We start from the raw sequence: 20,040 nt of genomic DNA, 5'->3' as shown, positions 1-20,040 counted from the left end.
CATAGAATCTTGGAGATTATAATTTTGACTTGTTTTCTATTATGATAAAACCACCCCCTCTACATGTATAAGATAATCACGATTGATCGAAGGATCCAACACTCATTCGTCTTTTTTACATCTATTGCCTAAGTTTTGCCCTTTTTCTAATCCTCTTGTTGTTCGTTATCTCTCTACGAGATATATCGATGTTCTAGGTGACCTTGCCAGAAGGACAATCCTAAGAGTGAATCTCCTCGACAGTGAGGTGTTTCTTTAGGCTTTTGTGGCGAAGGACGGGCTCTTAGATCGGACTAATCGATCTCTAGATTAGTTTCATCGACCGTTGGGTTGCTTGCTACATGTGATAGGTTGATTGTAATGTAGGGCGTGATAGCCCTTACTGATATGTGATCCAGATCTAAATTCGACATCAACACATCCATAGCCTTTTTGCATAAAAGAAAGATGAAGAAGATCAGTTCAACCACAACAAGGCATGCTTACGGATGAACGACCCAGCACGAGCAGCGGTTCAAGCTGGATTAACCAGTAGTAGTGCTCCGTGGATCAAGCGCAGCCCCGAACACGTGCAGATATGCTTGAGGGCGTCTCGAGACGACTTGGTGTAACGCCTTCCATTAATCCATCCATCCCCGTACGTACTCTGCAACGAAGGCACGAAGCTAGCTGAGAAATACTCCATATAGACGCCGTCATCAGGCCATTAATTGTTTATTTCTCCGGCGGTATATTGCGGACGTACGTGCTCTCGTCCTAGCCCCCGGCCCGGTCGAGATGATCGGGCCGCCGTGGTAGGCGCGAGGCCAGCTGTGTTGACACGATCCATTCTGACTCCGGCCTCATTCCTTCGACTTCGACTGACTCCCATGGTCACTACTATATAAGCAACCCCATGCCGGGACCCCTGTACCAGCTCGATCAGCTAGCACAACGACCAAAGCTAATAACAAACTAGACGCCCACGCCCACCCACCCAGAGCTCAGCACAGCCCGCAGCCATGTCTCCAGCTCGCCGCCACCCCTGCCATGCCATCGCGGCGCTCCTCGCTGCTGCCGTCCTGCTCTCCGCCGCCGTGCCGGCTGCCAGAGCGCAGGAAACCGAGCATGAGGAGGAGTTCAGCTACATCCCCGGCGACGAGCACGGGCCGGAGCACTGGGGACACATCAAGGCGGAGTGGGCGGCGTGCGGCACGGGGCGAATGCAGTCGCCCATCGACCTCTCCCACGAGCGCGTCTCGCTGGTGCGCTCCCTCGGCTACCTCCACCACTCCTACCGCCCCGCCGAGGCCTCCATCGTCAACCGCGGCCACGACATCATGGTGAGGTTCGAGGGCGACGCCGGGAGCCTTGTGATCAACGGCACGGCGTACTACCTGAAGCAGCTGCACTGGCACTCGCCGGCCGAGCACACCGTGGATGGGCACAGGCACGACATGGAGCTGCACCTGGTGCACGAGAGCGCCGATGACAAGAAGGCCGCGGTGATCGCCATCCTCTACGAGGTCGGCCGCCACGAGGACGCGTTCCTCCGCCATCTGGAGCCCTTCATCAGGCGGATCGCCGACGTGCGAGACCGGGAGGAGCGCGTCGGCGTGGTCGACCCGCGGCGCGCGCGCGGCACGGCCAGCGTCTACTACCGCTACATGGGCTCGCTCACCGCGCCGCCCTGCACCGAGGGGGTCATCTGGACCATCGTCAAGAGGGTATACGACGCTTTGCATTGGGCTTTTGTTTGTTCACTTCTTCGTTCACATGCATCAATCATAATTTAATCAACGGCTCTCGTGTATTATATTGACAAACACTCGCGTCACGATCATATGATGCATTCTTTTCTGTCGGCTTGGCTTGGGTTGGTGAGCAAATTTTAATTTAGTATTGGTTCCATCTGCTTTTCAAGCGTTATTTTTGGCTCTTTTCTGCAGGTTCGCAGCGTGTCCAAGTACCAGCTGGAGCTTCTCAGGGAAGCCGTGCACGACGTAAGTCCATCGGTCACGCTAATAACTTGTTAATTTCCACACGCGTGATGAGATTGCTCGTACTTTTGCCTCTGTTTTTCTACTGAAGTGGAAAGTAAATATGTCGCTGCCACTGCACACGTCCCCGTCCTGCCCGTTCTTCAAACTCAAACATGGCTGGAATCAAAAGCAATATGAACATAGTATGTACGCTAGTTTTGGTTCGATCAGCCTGACAGCGCCGTGTTTTACCTGCTGCAGGACATGGAGGACAACGCGAGGCCGCTTCAGGAGGCGAACAACAGACGCATCAGCATCTTCCGTCCTAAGCCCGATAAGCATTATTAGGCTCCGTTTCCGGTCTCATATTAGTGATGTGTACATATGGGCTCGACATGAGGGCACCAAAAGAACACTTTTGTGATATGATTCATTGCAATTAAATTTACAGATTCAATAGCTTATATGGTTGATATTCTATTTGTAATTCTTTATGTTTAAGTTCATTTGTTATATGAGTAAATAAAAATGCTTATTCTCATCTCCACTTTCATGGGCGTCAGGCATGTTCAAAAATTTTGTTATGGCTGTGTTGATGTGGGAAACAGTTTTGAGTTGAATGCAAAACAGCCATTACATGAAAAACACTACAATTATAGTGATCAGTCAATTATCAGTCCTCCGCATCGGGCCCAATATTGATACATATTGCAAGGAATGATGGATCCAAGAGAGCATGAGTTGAATTAGGTCAACTAAAAACTTAACTATAGGTTACTTTGCTAGCTCGCTCAACACAGACTAAACCATTCTACCACCACTACTCTCTCTCTCCCTCTCTCTCCCATGGGCAAATCTAGCATTGTGCCCGAGTATTCCCGAGCATACCCAACATTTTGGAGAAAAAATAGTAATTAGTAGGTATATACACATGTATAATGTATTTAAGCTTCAAAATTGCTACTCTCTCTCCATCTTAAAACATGTCCAAGAGTCTTTCTAAAATTCACTCTCTAAATTATCATTTGCAGAGCTACTTGAATAAAAAGCATTCTCTATATTTTTGTGTCTCCACAATTTCTATGTTTCTTGTTCACACTCCAGAGAGCCAACTCTAATGACAATATTTGAAGATCCAATTAAAGAAGGTGTTAGACAACATCTTTTGACCAAAACAATTAGTCCTATTAGTAAGGAAGGATGCAAACATGCCCTTAAAACTCTTATTCATCTAAATACATGGCAACCCACCTGGACCATTTACCTATCACACTCACTCATTCCCCCACTGGCCACACCTGACGACCTATGCTTTTGTGCAGATTGCAGAACCATTGAACCAAGAACCCTAGCGGCTACCACTATCGGCCCTATCACCGTCCACATGGACTATGGTTTCTATCATATACTGTAATATTGTTGTCGGGCTAAGATGGACCGAGATGGATGTAAGTGGGCTTGGCCACATTAACGAAGGCAAACCATTTAAAGAGGCCCATCTCCAAAAATAGAGACATTTTTTTGAGGTGGTCCCCACCTTCGTAAATAGATTTTAGTAAGCAGTTATCCGTAAATGATTTTGTAAGACAGTTAATTGTGACCGTCTCAGTTAATAAAAATGATCACCTTGTTAATCTTTGATATTAACCGAGATAGTTGGATTTTGTAAACGCCTTGATTAATAAAACTTAGAAAAATATTTGTGTAGTTGTGTTTTATAATAAATATACTTTAAAATAATAAACTTTGTATTCTTTCACTTCTCGAAAAACAAATTTTACATTCTTTATGAGTAATATTAAACATCTAAAATATTATTATTCATGCACTGGTGGGCAAAACCAACCAGCAGCCATACATGAGTCTAGATATGGCAACAAGTATAAATCTAGGTTTTGTTAAGTATAAATCTAGGTTTTGTTAGCCCAAACCCATAGTGATGAATATGAAATTTGCCCGTTAAAAAACACATGACCTATAACGGGTTTGATTTGGTGTCCAAATCCATGTCCATCGGGTTGCCCATAGGCACATCCACATAGCGACAAAGGAAAAAACAAAATATGAAAATCATTGGGTCTGGATTTTTGCCCATTAACAAATCCATGAGTAAATAAATTGACCTATACCCTTATTCTCATAGAGTAAAAACTCATCGGGTTTTAAATTTCGTGTAGCCATTACCATCTTGACCTGAGTTGAAGCAGGCTGCTGCGTGTTGTCAACTCACCTGACGCCTGGCATTGGCAAGTTGCCAAAGTCTCCCATTTGCTAATCGCAACGACTGGAGACACGTTAATTCTTTACTGCCGCCAGAGCGCTGTGGACGCGGAATTAACCTCGTGGGAAAAACACAGGATCAGTTCAAGGAGCACAAAACGCGTACGTACATTATTATTGTGTGTTGATTCGATCCACTTTCCTCGACAGAACGTCATATTGATCATCGAGATATCAAAACAAGATAGTGAGGAATGAATGAATGATCCATCAAGCCTACGACCTTACTGGCTTACCGTGTCTCTCTAACTCGGTGTAACACAAATATTTACAAAGGCCTTCTATCGGCTTCCAGTTCTGGCGTTCTGCGCGTCGTCAACTGGCAACGCAGGCGATGTTATAGGAGGAAGTGCTCATACATACGCCGCAGCGCTTACTGTTTTTCATTGTGCGTACGTACCCATATATGTACTTGTCCGTAGCAAGCTCGAATTTTATTTTGAAGCATTCGAACACGATACTTGGACAACATAATAACCAAGTTCAAAAAGGGACTAGGCGACATCTAGGCAATGACCCACCGCCTCGAGCCTATGCGAGCGTAGGCCGGCCAGCCTAGGTGTTCTAAGACGTTTTCTAGGCATTAGTATATACTCACATATATATTTAAAAAAGAAAAAGAAAATAGGAGATAAGTAGATTTTAGAGAAAGACCCATAAAACAGTAAACGCCCCAAAGACCAAGCCCCCAAAACCTTATATGATTATCTCTTCCTTCTCTGCTGCGTCTCCCACCGCTACAACTGACGCATACAACTGCCCGCACGTGCTATCCGCAGGTCCACCAGAGACCTCCGCCAACCGACCGCCGATCCTCTTTTGTCTCCTCTAGTAGGCACGTCGCCCGCACGCGCATGCTGCCTGCCACTCTATGCCCTCAATAGCGACCTCTGTCAATCCTCCTCCCCCACCGGCGACCTCCACCCACGGTCTGCTGGTCCTCCTCCCCCATAGGTGACCTCTGCTTGCAGCATGGCTCTGGATTTGGGTGTACAGTACACATGGCATGTCCCTCCGCCTACCCTCTTAGGCAAGGCAGCACCCCTCCGCCCAGCGCGTAAGCGCGCCTTGGCAATCCCTTAGGAGCGTCTTTTTGAACCTTGATAATAACTTAATTTATACATTACAATCGTTCACACGTAGACATGAAACACTTATCCTCGCCATGCAGATCATGATAGTTCAATCAATATTGTCGTTATTGATTACTCCCTCCTTTACTTTGGCATGATATAATCTCCTAAGTTACACTTTAACCATTTACTTACGTTATATTATATTGTTTATACTTATAAACTTATGATAATAGGATAATCTTGATTTATTTGCAAAATAATAATTCATACCAAGTTTATATTATAGTAATTAAAATTGTTAGTTAAATTATTGGTCAAATATTTTAAAATTTAAATATTAATATATGTGCACTACCTCATGGCCGGACGAGTACATGTATATACTCAGTCAATATTCTGGTGCAAACTAAAGCAGGAGGTCACCGTACCATGAATGCATCATGCAACTTGTAACGTCTGGTCAACTGAAATTATACTAGTACACAGAGGTTCTAAGCCAGCGGGGGTAAAACATTTCTACAGACGGTTTTAGTTATAATGCGCCTATGTTGAAAATTTATACGGCTAGAATTGAAAACCGCCTGTATAAAAGGCTCAGTACAGGCGGTTATTGTAAGAAAACCGCCTATGTAAATGGTCCATTTACACAGGCGGTTCAGTTATGCGAACCGTCTGTGTAAATCTATTAACACAGGCGGTTCACATAACATGACCGCCTGTGATTTATCTTCCTATAAATACCACCAGCCCCTTCTTCCTCCTCGGACAGAACTGTAGCTCGCAGCCACCTTCCATTGCAGCCCACTTTGGAGGTCCAGATTTTTCAAAATACAAGGGGGGAGGTTTTGATCTTCATTTCTTGGAAGGAGCTGGCTAAGAAAGGTTAGTTGATGCCTCTAATGCCTCTTTTTGTGCCCTCTTGCTCAATTTGAGCTACTTTTTGGATCTAGGGTTTCACCATGAGAGAGAGAGAGTAGAATAGCTAGGTATGGTCTATTTTGCTCAAATAAAGTTGCTTAAGATGAATATATGATGTCTCTCCTATCTTCTTTTTTATGTTTCCTTCTCTAATTTGTGAATCCAAGAAATATATATGTAGTAGTTTCCATGAATGGTGTTTCCATGCTTAGGAAGGGAGAGAAAGATAAGTTTTTTTTTAGTTTTTTAAATTATATGGTTTAGGATGTTATTTTTTATGTAAATTTGATTTAATTATGCGATAAGCATTTTTTATATATGAGGTTGCTTCAGATGTTGCCTCTCCTCTCACCATTTCCATGTTTCCTTCTCAAATTTTTTAGTGATATAATATATTTAGTTTCAATCAACAGTGTTTTTGTACCTTGTCAAATTTATTTTAGTGATATAAAGATATATATTTATGGTTTTGTCTTTATTTTTGATACTTGTTTTACTTTTTCAATTTGATTTAATTGTTAGGTGTTCTTTTATTTTTGATAACAAATATTCGTAGACAATATTTCAATTAATTTACTAACTTTTCAACAGGTCAAAATACAAGGGTGGAGGTTTTGATCTTCATTTCTTGGAAGGAGGTGGAGGTGGCTAAGAAAGGTAAGTTTTCTTTTTAGTTTTTTAAATTATATTGTTTAGGATGTTATTTTTTATGTAAATTTGATTTAATTACGCGATAAGCATTTTTGTGCCCTCTTGTTTAAGATGTTGCCTCTCCTCTCACCATTTCCATGATTTCTTTTTCAATTTGATTTAATTGTTAGGTCTTATTTTATTTTTAATAACAAATATTCATAGACAATATTTCAATTAATTTACTAACTTTTCAACAGGTCATGATGGAGAGGTCCTTATGGATGTATAACTTATCAAGACTAGATCCATCATATATACCTGAGGTGCATAGGTTTGTTGATGCCGCTAAGAACCATGCTTTGAGAACAAAGACGAAGCATATATATTGTCCATGCTACGACTGCAGAAATATTCTTCTATTTGAAGATACTGAAGTAATCATTTCTCATCTAATCTGCTGAGGATTTATGAAGGATTACTTGATTTGGACAAAGCATGGAGAGGGTAGCTCAGCGCCTTATACAGTTGGGGACCCAGCACACATCGACACCGATGGTCCAGGCATGCCTGCTGATCAGTTTTTCCACGACACACCCCAGAGTGAACATGTTGTGCCAAATGTTACCGCTGGTGGATCTGCTGGGGGAAATGATGGTGCAAGAACTCATGTCTTACCAAATGATACGGCTGCAGAAGATGCTGAATTCTTGGAGGCAATGTTGCGTCGTCATACTGAACCATCAATGTTATTAATGAAAGGGATGGAGGCCTTGAAGAAGGCAGCAGAAGAGCCTTTGTATGATGAGTCTAAAGGTTGTACCAAAGAGTACACAACGTTACGAGCTGTGCTCAAACTGTTGATGGCAAAAGCCAGGTATGGTTTGTCCGATGCTGGATTCGATGCGTTCTTAAGTATTATCGGCGATATGTTTCCAAAGGAGAACAAAGTTCCTGCTAACACGTACTATGCAAAGAAGCTGATCAGTCCGCTGACTATGGGTGTCGAGAAGATCCATGCGTGTAGAAATCATTGTATCCTGTACCGAGGTGATGATTACAAGGACTTGGATAGTTGTCCAAATTGTGGTGCAAGTCGGTACAAGACAAACAAAGACTATCGAGAGGATTGTGCTGCCTCCATGTGTAAAGCAGGGAAGAAGCGAAAGAAGGCCCAAAAGAACACTCAACAGAGTTCAAAACCCATGAGCAAAGATAAAGAAGAGGTTGACTATTATGCGCAGAAAAATATTCCTGCTTTAGTGATGTGGTACCTTCCAGTGGTAGATCGACTGAGGAGTTTGTTTGCTAACCCTGAGGATGCAAAACTTATGAGTTGGCATGCTTCTGATGAGCACAAAAATGATGGCAAGCTTCGCCATCCAGCCGATGGAAAGCAGTGGCAAGATTTCAATGACAACCACCAAGACTTTGCCAGCGAACTAAGGAATGTTAGGATCGCACTGTGTACAGATGGAATGAATCCATTTGCTGAGAGGAGCAGCAAGCATAGCACATGGCCGGTGATTCTCACCATCTACAACCTCCCTCCATGGTTGATGCAGAAGCGAAAATACCTTTTGCTAACCTTACTTATCTCTGGACCAGTTCAACCTGGAGTTGACATGGATGTTTTCCTAGAGCCATTGATGGAGGAAATGAAAATGTTATGGGAAAAAGGTGTTCAAATGTTGGACGAGTATCGCAAAGATTCATTCACGCTAAGAGCAATTATTTTTGTTACTATCAACGATTACCCCGCTCTCTTTATTTTATCAGGGCACTTCAAGGGAAAGGTTGGTTGCGTGGTGTGCATAGATGGAACCCATTACGTGTCCCTTAATGCATCTAAGAAGATAGTGTACATGAGGCACAGACGCTTCTTATCGAAAGGACACAAGTACCGCCTGAAAAAGATGGATAAGTACTTTGACTATAATGATGAAAGGAACTCAGATGCACCATTAGGTAATAGCAAAGGCCATAGAGTTTTCAAAATAGTGAGCAACATTAAATTTGTGTTTGGAAAGAAGACAAAGGATGGAAAATTAAGAAAGGATGTCAAATCAACTCCAAGGGCAACATTCAAGAAGAAGTCTATTTTCTTTGAGTATTTGCCATACTGGAAAGACTTGGATGTACGACACGCGATCGATGGTATGCACGTCCAGAAAAATGTGTTCGAAAGTCTAATGGGCACATTGCTAGACATCAAGACCAAGACAAAGGAAGGATTCAATTCACGCTTTGACATGGTGCAGTTAGGCATAAAAAAAGAGCTTCATCCTGTTCTTCAAGAAAATGGGAAGTACCATCTCCCAGCAGCAAGCTACAACCTCAACATAGATGAGAAACATGCGATGTGTGAGTGGTTGAAGAAATTGAAAGTCCTATCTGGATTCTGCTCTAGCATACGGAGTTTTGTGTCAATGAAAGACCTAGCACTCACCAACTACAACTCACATGATTGTCATGTCATGCTGACTACTTTCCTCCCTATTGCAATAAGGGCTATAAATCCAGTATTCTTAAAGATGGCAGTCACACGGTTGTGCTACTTTTTCAACAAGATCACACAAAAGGTAATTGACCGTGATGAGTTAGAATCCCTTCAGGAATTCGCAGTGGAAACAGTGTCACAGTTTGAGATGTGTTTCCCCCCATCATTCTTTGATATCATGGTGCACCTTGTGGTGCACTTGGTTCCACAAATACAGGCACTGGGTCCCATGTACCTGCATGAAATGTGGACTTACGAGCGTTTTATGTCAATACTAAATGGCTATGTATCAACTCGTGCTCGTCCCGAGGTGTCCATGATAGAGGGGTATTGTACCGAAGAGGCGATTGAGTCAGGAGGACCATTCTGTAATAATGTCCTAAAAGACCAGGTTGCAATAGGTTTGCCTCCGTCAAGACATGAGGGTAGGCTACATGGATGTGGGAGGATTGGACGAAAGTCATTCATCCCACCAGATTACAATACAGTACTTGAGGCACATCACAACATCTTACGTCAGCTCTCGATAATGGAGCATTTGATTGAACAACACATGGATGAGCTTCGAGAACATAATCCTAGGCAAACAGAGGATTGGGTAATGAAGGAACACAAGAAACAGTTATACACATGGCTAAGGGAGCAGGACATTCCATATGGGGAAACAATTGAGAAACAAACCATCAAGGCTTTGGCATCTGGACCATCACGCCAAGTCATAACATGGCAAACCTATGACATAAGTGGATTCACATTTCATACCAAGTCCAAGGACCAAAAGAGCATGACACAAAATAGTGGTGTTCGATGCGAGGCCATAGATGACAAAACTGGTGATATTATTACATACTTTGGCTTCATCGAGGACATATGGGAACTAGACTATGGTACATTTCAGATCCCTGTGTTTCGATATCAATGGGTTGCAGATAAACATGTCACAGTGGATAATTATGGGGTCAGAGTTCTTGATCTAAGTAAGGTGGGATATAAAGATGACCCATGGATCCTTGCTAATCGTGTTGCACAGGTTTTCTATGCTGAGCAGATCCTTTCTAAGAATGAGAAGAAAACTACCGACAAACCGAAGCATGTAGTTTTTCCAAGAAAGCAACAAGCAGTTGGAGTTGACGGTGTATCAGATCTAGAGGATTTTAACCAGTTCAGTGATATGTCCCTCTTTGTGGACCATCCTATGAAGATAAAAAATATTGAGCGAAGCATCCCACAGAGTTCTTTGCCACGGGTGCGCCCTGATGAACAAGGGAGAATAGTAGCGGCCTAGATTGTATCTGTGATTCGTCATGTAAACGCTTTGTCAAATGCAAAAATGTCCTATGTATGAAATATATATCTTGATGAGTGGAACAAACTTTGTATTCATGACTTTTCGAGTTGGGGACGTCTCGGGTTTCGAAAACATGTGTGTAGCTATGGAAATTTGAAATTTCAAAATTTGAGTGGTCCAAACTCGCTCAGATGAAAAGTTGACCCTTACACACAATGTGTATCTTGATAAGCTGGACAAACTTTGTATTTATGACTTTTGTATCTGAGACTACAAAGGGTCCGGTCAAAGTGACTTTTCAGAAAAAATCCAAGATTTGACTTGGTCAAACTAGGTCAAACTAGGCACTAAATGACCTCAAATGAAAACTTTTGAATACATGGGTGTTAGAGCTCCTCAAGATACACATTCCATACATACGATATTTTGGCATTTGACAAAGAATTGGTAAACTCTAGTCACAAAGTGTTGAATGTGACACAAACTTTATGAAACTATATGTGAGACTTGTGGATTTAGAACTACACTTTTGAAACGCTTTGTCAAATGCAAAAATGTCCTATGTATGAAATGTATATCTTGATGAGTGGAACAATCTTTGTATTCATGACTTTTCGAGTTGGGGACGTATCGGGTTTCGAAAACGTGTGTGTAGTTGTGAAAATGTAAAATTTCAAAATTTGACTAGGTCAAACTAGGTCCAACTAGGCACTAAACGTCCTCAAATGAAAAGTTTTGGATAGAGTGAAGTTAGAGCTCATCAAGCTCTACCTTTCATACAATATGCAATATGCATTTGAAATTTAAAATAATATAAAAAATAATATATAGGTGTGAAATATCATTATACAAATAATATATAAACAATATAATTATGTTACAAATATAGAATATAGAAATAATTATGTTAAAATATTATTATATTATAATATCAATATGCAATAAAAAATAGTAACAAAAAATATAGAAAACAATAATAATAATAATAATAATAATAATAATAATAATAATAATAATAATAATAATAATAATAATAATAATAATAATAATAATAATAATAATAATTGCAAAAAACTTTGTACAGACGGGTGGTATTGACCACCGCCTGTATAGTGCTATTTCTACAGTCGGTGGTCAATGCCAACCGCCTGTAGAAATCGAGGCTATATATACTCCGCGCGCAGACCTGAAATTTTCTAAGTCCCCGAAGGCGCCAGTCTCTATTCAAACACGCCGCCAGGCTGCCCAAATTTCCCATTGCCGGCGACCTTCTCCTTCTCCTTCTCGCCGGCATCTTCTCTTGGAGGTAAGCTCTCGGCTGCGACATGGGAGTGGGTGCGCGTGCGGCTGCGGCGGAGGCGGCTTCACGCGGCGGCCGATGCGGGAGCTCGGCGTCGGAGGCAGAGAGCGCGCGCGGCGGCCGCGGCTCGCCGGCGGCGATGCGGCGAGTGCGGCCGGCGTGGGGAAGTCGAGGCGGCGTTGGGAGGCGGGGGGAGTCGAGGTGGCTAGTGCGTCGGGGTGGTCACCCGCGGCGGCGGCGGCGGCCTTGCGACCGTGCAGAGGGCGAGGGTGAGAGGGAGGGGGAGGGGCAGGGGCCGGTGGGCCGCCTGCCCAGCTGGGCCGGCCCACCAGCGGCCATTGTTTTATTTTTTTTTATTTTTTATTTTTCTTATTTGATGTATATGATGTATAATTATTATAAATAATTATTAATTGTTCTAAATAAATATATATATGATGTATTATTAATTATTAATTGTTCTAAATACTTACTAATTGTCATAAATAATTATTAATTGTCCTAGATAAATGTATATAATATTTTATTTTTTTAAAATTATTAATTGTCCTAAATAATTATTAATTGTCCTAAATAAATGTATATGATGTTTTATTTTTCTTATATACATTATGCATATCCTAAATAATTATTTTTTATTTTTCTTATTTGATGTATATGATGTATAATTGTCCTAAATAATTATTAATTGTTCTAAATAAATATATATGATGTATTATTAATTATTAATTGTCCTAAATAATTATTAATTATCCTAAATAATTATTAATTGTTAATTGTCCTAGATAAATATACATTATGCATATCCTAAATAATTATTTTTTATTTTTCTTATTTGATGTATATGATGTTTTATTTTTCTTAAAATTATTAATTGTATATACATTATTTACAATGCAATTCATATTTGCTTTTAGTTTAAGTGTCTATGTATATACATTATAGCATAAGCTAAGTAGTTATTATTTCTTTTTTATAATCCAATTATTTATAATGCAATTATATATATATATATGTAAATTGCATATATTTATTTATGTGTAAAAATAATAAACAATTAATATTTGCTTTTAGTTTAAGTGTCTATGTATATACATTATTTATAATGCTAAGTAATTATTTGAATAGATTATCACGATGACTTCTCTAACCCCAAACCAAGCGTCACGGTCTGACCGCATCGACCAAGCACCGGAAAAAGGTTCGGACCACACAGAGAAGGTGCAAGTATCACACAACACTGAGCAAGCACAAGGGTCGGACCACACAGAGAATGCAAAAGAACATGAATCAAGTCCTTCGTACGAGACCTCCTCTAGCGACATTCCAGATCCTCGCATAGAGAGGAACGCTCGTCGTGAATTAGAACGTGACCCTGATTACATTTCAGAAGTAGATGAGGTGATGAATTACTCATCCATAATTAAATCTTTCTAACTTTTATGTCCCTCAGTATATGTACAATAATGATTTATGTGTTTAACTTTTAACATGAACAGGAGGTGTTATCTCAGTTTCATGAGCTGAAAAAGATCCTATCCCAGAAAGAATTCACACATGAAGGTGCACCCGAACCGACGACGGAGACAACCACCGAGAAGACTGATGATAGAAAAAGGAAACGAGGTGACCGAGGATTGAATCAGTTTCCAAAAGTCACATTTAGAATTACAGTTGTGAGCCCGACAGGACAACCCCTAGCTCCTCCAGAGGCCTTACCTAAGTGGCGTAACACACTTGGATTCTTAGTTAGGGACCATCTTGACATCACAGTCAGGGAGTGGGCAAATGTGGACCAAAATGAAATCACAAGAATGTGGGACAAGCTACTTACAAGGTTTGTTTTACCTCAGGGTTCAGAAGACCTAGTAAAGGAGTACACATTGAAGCAGTGGGGAATCATATTTAGGAATTACAAGTTCGAGTTGAATTCTAAGTGGGCAAAGAAAGGGTTGGACCCGACAAAAAGGTATAAAATCACTGCTGGTCAGTGGGCGGTGTTTCTATAGCAGAGAAGTACCGAGGAGTTCAAAGCTTTGAGCGAATCTAAATCCAAGCTCGCAAAAAGGAACAAGTGCCACCATCATCTAGGCACAGGTGGCTATCAGCGCAAGCTTGCCCAATGGGAGCAAGAGGATGAAGCGCAGAGGGCTAAAGGTCTGCCAGCGCTCCCTGACCAACTTGGTCGCAGGGGCTCGAGGTGGATTCGTGCTCGTGTATCGGCAAAGGAAGCCAAGTCTGGCTTATCATTTTCTGACCCAATGGTCGAAGAGGCAGCGAAGAATATTTTCGCTGTGGTAGCTAAGCAGCAAGCGGGCGAATTTAAGCCTCAAAGGGAGAAAGATGTCCTTACTGTTGCTCTGGGTAACCCAGAGCATCCTGGTCGTGTACGAGGCATCTCATCAAAAGAAGGATGGAAAGAAGGCTTCGGACCAGAGTGGGAAGCAATGTATAGGAAACGGGATCGCTACAAGGAAGAAATGTCTAATTATTTTAAGGAGGAGGCTAAGAGAGAAGTCGAAGAGGTGATGTCTAAAATCCTCTCCAATCCTCCTCCTGAGTTGATGCAACGATTGGCGACCGCAATGTCTAGCCAATTAAGTGGCCAGCAGCCTCCTCAAATGCAGCTAGTCGTCGCCCCGACAACAACAGAACAAGCTCCGGTCGTCCCAAGTAGTATTGCCTCTACCGGAGACATGGTCCGCTATCCAGTTGATGAGATCGATAGTCCTGTGCCTTGCTCCCTAGTCATAAGGTATGGTTTTAACAATAACCGTACAAGGGAAGTAGCCACAGGACTTGCGATCCCGGGGCATCAATTCCATGGTAGTGAGATCCCTAAGGACTACTGCAGGGTGGAAGTGTTGACAGCTGTCCAAGGATATGAGAACGACATGCTAGACATTCCCAGTCCCGAGGGCATTGAGAAACTGGGACAAGCTATCAAGAATTTTATTCTTTGGCCTCGACGGGACGTCCTGCTGTCTCAGGTACCAGAACCATCACCCCAAGAAGTGCCGCAGACTCAGGAGTCGTCCCATCCCACATCTCTTCCCACTCCACCAACCTCTCCAATCTTGCATCCACAATCCCCACCACCACCATCACCAATAATGCCTCAACCACCATCCCCGCCACCATCAAAACCCACTCCCCCACCATCACCTAAACCCCAGGCTTCACCACCATCACCTAAACCCCATGCTTCAACACCGCAATCTTCCACACCACCGGCACCAAAAAATAACGATAAGACACCACCGCAACCAAAGAAAATAAAATTCTCGGTCCCCAAATTGGTTTCCCCGTACGAGCCAAAGAAGAAGGCCGCTGGTACGGCCCTATTTTTGTCCGGAATTGCAAGGAGCCGCACTTCAAAACTTGTTGACTTAGCAGAGCATGAGAAGGAGGGGTCAAAAAGCTGTGAAACACGTATTGTCAATATCAGGCCACCAACGAAGGATGATTACAAATTTGTCCCTACTAAATATGAGCCAGGCAGACCACTACTTAGTTGGGACAAACTCAAAAAGATCCCAGCTGGTATAAAAAGGATGCATGACTGGTATATGAGAGCAGTTTCTGTAGGCATTGACACGATCAATGTGATTATACCACCAATAGCATTCAACAGTGAGCGTACAAAGGCAATCGTTACCTTCGAGGACATGTGGCTAATGATGAACCTGCAGAGACTAGACGTGCAGCTGGTAACCGTGTTTGCATTGTAAGTGTCACTCGTACTATCTTGTGTTATTATTCATGAGTTGCATCAATTTTCAAAATCTAACGTACAAGTGCTCATTGCAGAATGAATTTTGAACAACAAGAGATGCGGTACGGTTCAGATCCGGATAGGTCTGCCAGTAAAAGGGTTGCGTATCTGAGCCCGATGAAGATATGCGAGGAGCAGCACAACTTCAGAATCGGAGACAAACACGACTCCTTAGAAGGTTTGGACCCCGCTGAGCGTAAGAAGATAATAGATGAAAGTCGACTAGATTATGAATGTAAATATGACCTCTACATAGCCTTGGCACTGCTCAAGTATCAAGATCGAGAATGTGTTGTTGCCCCATACAACTTTCGGTAAGTGTCAATTTGTATTCATCGTCGTATTAGTAATTTCAATGGGCACTTGCATCATAAATTCGATTCTCTCAGGGACCACTGGATCTGCCTCCTCATTAATCCTAGTCTAGGACGTGTGCTAGTCCTAGACTCTGCAGACTATATGATCCTTCAAGTTATGCAAAATTCATTACACATTTGGAACGGTAAGCTGAGTACATTAAATATTCATACCTATTTTTACAAGAGTTTCAGAATAACTTGAGGATTGTGTATTCGATACTATAGGGCCTATAGGTATTATAAGATCAAAGGTGGAAGGTGTGATTCATCAGAACCGGAGCAGCCATTGAGATTATTTTATAAATGGCCGGTACGTACCAAAATATCACAAGCTGTCTTTTATAAATATAATATGCATATGACGATGTTGCAACTAATAAGTATCTACTTTTTTGTCATACATCAGTGCCATAAGCAACCAGTCGGATCGGTCCACTGTGGATTCTACGTGTGCGAGTTCATGAGAGAGACCGGAAGATATGTAACTAACCCTTCTAAGGTATTGCTCTAATAGTCGTTTATATTATTTGTGTCATTTTTTGTTGCTAAGCATGTGTTATATGAACTATAAATTTATGATGTTTCTAACTTCCTCTGCAGCAACATGAGTTGGAAAAGGTGAAGAGCGTGACTCAAGCTGTTCTATATAACATAGTTGAGGACCTCTGCACTTTTCTCTTGAGAGAAGCCATTCCCACCGAAGGGAAATATCACGACCCGACCAGCGTCCTAGCAAAGCCTGAGTTTAGAGCGCTAAGAGATATTAGTAGGCTAAAGCTATCTCGATCGGGTTATTAGAGCAGAGGTTTCAGATGTGAAACCTCATATGTCTGTAAACAAAAAACTTTGATGTGTGATGTTTGTAATTAATATAATTTTATGTACAAAGTAATGGTATATATAAATATATTGCATGTTGCATTGGTTGAATCTTGTAGCCTAACATAGTTTCAATATTAATGTATATAATATATATATATATATAATATTAAAAATAGGATTTGCTGAAAAATAGGGTTAAATTGGAAAATCTTACCACAGGCGGAGAATCCAATTTCTACAGGCGGTTTACATAAAAGAGCCGCCTGTAGAAATTGATTTCCACAGGCGGATCTCATAACTGAACCGCATGTAGAAATCGGTTTCTACAGGCGGTTCTCAGTTAACCGCCAGTGGAAACTTTTATTTCCACAGGCCTATAGCCACTGGCGGTTCGTCAATCCGCCTGTACAAAGGGGTTGCGAACCGCTAGTATAGTATCTCTCTGTACAGTGTTAAGATGTGCGGAGTCAACTTGTCCAGCACCGCAATGAAACTTGCTTGGTGACCAAATGGCCAATGCATCGGATGTATGTGCGTGTTTCTTTGATAACGTATGTGTGCCTCTCTAGTCTCTAGTCGTAGTTTGGTGGTATGCTGGCATGGTGTTGATTGCGCGTGTCTTCCGTGTAATCATTCAAAAATGAACTTGCTTGTTACACAATCTCCAACCATGGAAACTTGGCTGCACTGAAAAAAATTTTTTAGAAAGGCGTCAAAGGTTTTGCCGAATTTTTATTAGAGATTTAGAGGAGAAAAAAATAAGGAATAGTTATACAGCCACCCTTTTTTTCCCCTCCCTCGAAGAACGGCCGGAATTTTACCGAAGTTTTATTGGAAGAATATATGTGTAACATACAACTTTGAGGGCGTTAATACACGACCACCAATCACAGATTCAGTGTCACTTTTTCACTTGCTATAGTTTAATTTTGCCGGCTGGTACTCGATCAAAACAGCGTAATCACTTGTGATCGAACTGACAGGATCTGATGCATGAATACGATCAGTTCAAGGACAAGGCATGGCATGCGTAGGGATGGACCGAGCACGAGCAGCAGTTCAAGTTGCACAAGGTACCCAATTTGCCGGCTCCACGGATCGACCAGACGTGTACAGATATGCTTCAGAGCGTCTCGAGACGACTCGGTGTACTCTGCAACGAAGGCACGAAGCGCTAGCTGAGAAATGCATATAGCTAGACGCCGTCATCAGGCCATTGTTTATTTCTCCGGTGCCCGGCGGCATAGACATGTACTGCGTTACGTACTTGCTCTCGTCCTCGCCCATGGCAGGTGGGTTTCTGCTGTCTTCCCTGCCCCGGCCCGGTCGACATGATCGGGCCGCCGCCGTGCCAGGCAAGCGGCTACCTGTGTTGACGAGATCCAGTCTGACTTCGGCCTCATTCCTTGGACTCATGACTCCCGTAGTTACCTACTATATAAGCACCCCATGCCGCACCCCCTCCTGTACCAGATCACCTAGCACAACGACCAAAGATAACAACGCCCGCCATCCAGCCCACCGCGCAGCACAGCCCGCAGCCATGTCTCCAGCTCGCCGCCACCACCTCCACCTCGGCGTCGCAGCGCTCCTAGCTGCCGCCGTCCTGCTCTCCGCCGCCGTGCCGGCTGCCAGAGCGCAGGAAACCGAGCATGAGGAGGAGTTCAGCTACATCCCCGGCGACGAGCACGGGCCGGAGCACTGGGGACGCATCAAAGAGGAGTGGGCGGCGTGCGGCACGGGGCGATTGCAGTCGCCCATCGACCTCTCCCACGAGCGCGTCTCGCTGGTGCGCTCCCTCGGCTACCTCCACCACTCCTACCGCCCCGCCGAGGCATCCATCGTCAACCGCGGCCACGACATCATGGTGAGGTTCGAGGGCGACGCCGGGAGCCTTGTGATCAACGGCACGGCGTACTACCTGAAGCAGCTGCACTGGCACTCGCCCGCCGAGCACACCGTGGACGGCCGCAGGTACGACATGGAGCTGCACCTGGTGCACGAGAGCGCCGACAAGAAGGCCGCGGTGATCGCCATCCTCTACGAGGTCGGCCGCCACGAGGACGCGTTCCTCCGCCACCTGGAGCCCTTCATCAGGCGGATCGCCGACGTGCGAGACAGGGAGGAGCGCGTCGGCGTGGTCGACCCGCGGCGCGCGCGCGGCACGGCCAGCGTCTACTACCGCTACATGGGCTCGCTCACCGCGCCGCCCTGCACCGAGGGGGTCATCTGGACCATCGTCAAGAGGGTATACGACGCTTTGCATTGGCCTTTGTCGTTAAGTTTGTTCACTTCGTTCACATGCATCACTAATCATTTGATCAACAACCCCTGTACGTATTATTGACACACACTTGCATTGGTTTGTTGGTCGAGTCACGATCTTATGATGTATATAAATATATATATATATTTATATATATATATATATATATATATATACATTCTTTTCTGTCGGCTTGGCTTAATTGGGTTTTGGTGAGGACATTTTTTTAGTACTGGTTCCATCCGTTTTTCAAGCGTTTTTTTGGCTCTTTTCTGCAGGTTCGCAGCGTGTCCAAGTACCAGCTGGAGCTTCTCAGGGAAGCCGTGCACGACGTAAGTCGATCTCGCCAACTTGTTAATTTTCCCACACATGATAAGATTGCTTTGGGGAAAATAATTTTTCTCCTTAAGTAAATGTGTCGTCATGTGCTTGCACCGTTAGATGTACATGGAATGCGTGTACAGCAGGAGGTGCATATACCTTGGGCCACATACTCCCCGTACTTTTTGGACGTTCCCGTTGTTCAAACTCAAACATGGCTAGAATCTAAGGCAATATGAATGTACTAGTATGTACGCTGATTTTGGTTTTTCTCAGCCTGACGAAATCCTTTGCGTGTTTTTACCTGCTTCCCCTTTCTTAAAAAGGACATGGAGAACAATGCGAGGCCGCTTCAGGAGGCGAACAACAGACACATCAGCATCTTCCGTCCTAAGCCCGATAAGCATTATTAGGACACATTTGAAGCCTCATATTAGTGATCTACATATGGGCTCGGCATGAAGACACCAGTTAGGACACAATTGTGAAATGATTCGGTCTGGATGTAGTTTACATACATATATATTCGATAGCTTATGACAGA

The 20,040-nt window shown here is 43.2% G+C and overlaps 2 protein-coding genes across 2 annotated transcripts; both read left to right on the top strand.

Moving 5' to 3' along the window:
* Nucleotides 978–2,362, top strand: LOC8080669 (alpha carbonic anhydrase 7). The gene is made up of 3 exons (XM_002445583.2): nucleotides 978–1,706; nucleotides 1,929–1,982; nucleotides 2,223–2,362. The coding sequence occupies exons 1-3, from the start codon at nucleotides 1,002–1,004 to the stop codon at nucleotides 2,307–2,309; spliced, it is 846 nt and encodes a 281-aa protein (XP_002445628.1). The 5' UTR covers nucleotides 978–1,001; the 3' UTR covers nucleotides 2,310–2,362.
* LOC8083531 (alpha carbonic anhydrase 7) lies at nucleotides 18,383–20,040 on the top strand. The gene is made up of 3 exons (XM_002445580.2): nucleotides 18,383–19,157; nucleotides 19,454–19,507; nucleotides 19,823–20,040. Exons 1-3 carry the CDS (start codon nucleotides 18,453–18,455, stop codon nucleotides 19,907–19,909), a joined length of 846 nt encoding a protein of 281 aa, XP_002445625.1. The 5' UTR covers nucleotides 18,383–18,452; the 3' UTR covers nucleotides 19,910–20,040.

Source organism: Sorghum bicolor, chromosome 7 (assembly GCF_000003195.3).
Source record: "Sorghum bicolor cultivar BTx623 chromosome 7, Sorghum_bicolor_NCBIv3, whole genome shotgun sequence".
NCBI classification, from domain to species: Eukaryota; Viridiplantae; Streptophyta; class Magnoliopsida; order Poales; family Poaceae; genus Sorghum; species Sorghum bicolor.
The sequence above is the reverse complement of the archived record's forward strand: the minus strand, read 5'-3'. Positions and strand labels throughout refer to the sequence as shown.

What these genes read in the sequence shown, in the direction of transcription:
- LOC8083531 (XM_002445580.2), top strand. Translation starts at nt 18,453, where the DNA reads ATGTCTCCAGCTCGCCGCCACCACCTCCACCTCGGCGTCGCAGCGCTC. An exon ending in TCTGGACCATCGTCAAGAGG is followed by an intron (nt 19,158 to 19,453) that starts GTATACGACGCT and finishes TCTTTTCTGCAG; the next exon opens with GTTCGCAGCGTGTCCAAGTA. An exon ending in TCAGGGAAGCCGTGCACGAC is followed by an intron (nt 19,508 to 19,822) that starts GTAAGTCGATCT and finishes TTTCTTAAAAAG; the next exon opens with GACATGGAGAACAATGCGAG.
- LOC8080669 (XM_002445583.2), top strand. Translation starts at nt 1,002, where the DNA reads ATGTCTCCAGCTCGCCGCCACCCCTGCCATGCCATCGCGGCGCTCCTC. An exon ending in TCTGGACCATCGTCAAGAGG is followed by an intron (nt 1,707 to 1,928) that starts GTATACGACGCT and finishes TCTTTTCTGCAG; the next exon opens with GTTCGCAGCGTGTCCAAGTA. An exon ending in TCAGGGAAGCCGTGCACGAC is followed by an intron (nt 1,983 to 2,222) that starts GTAAGTCCATCG and finishes TACCTGCTGCAG; the next exon opens with GACATGGAGGACAACGCGAG.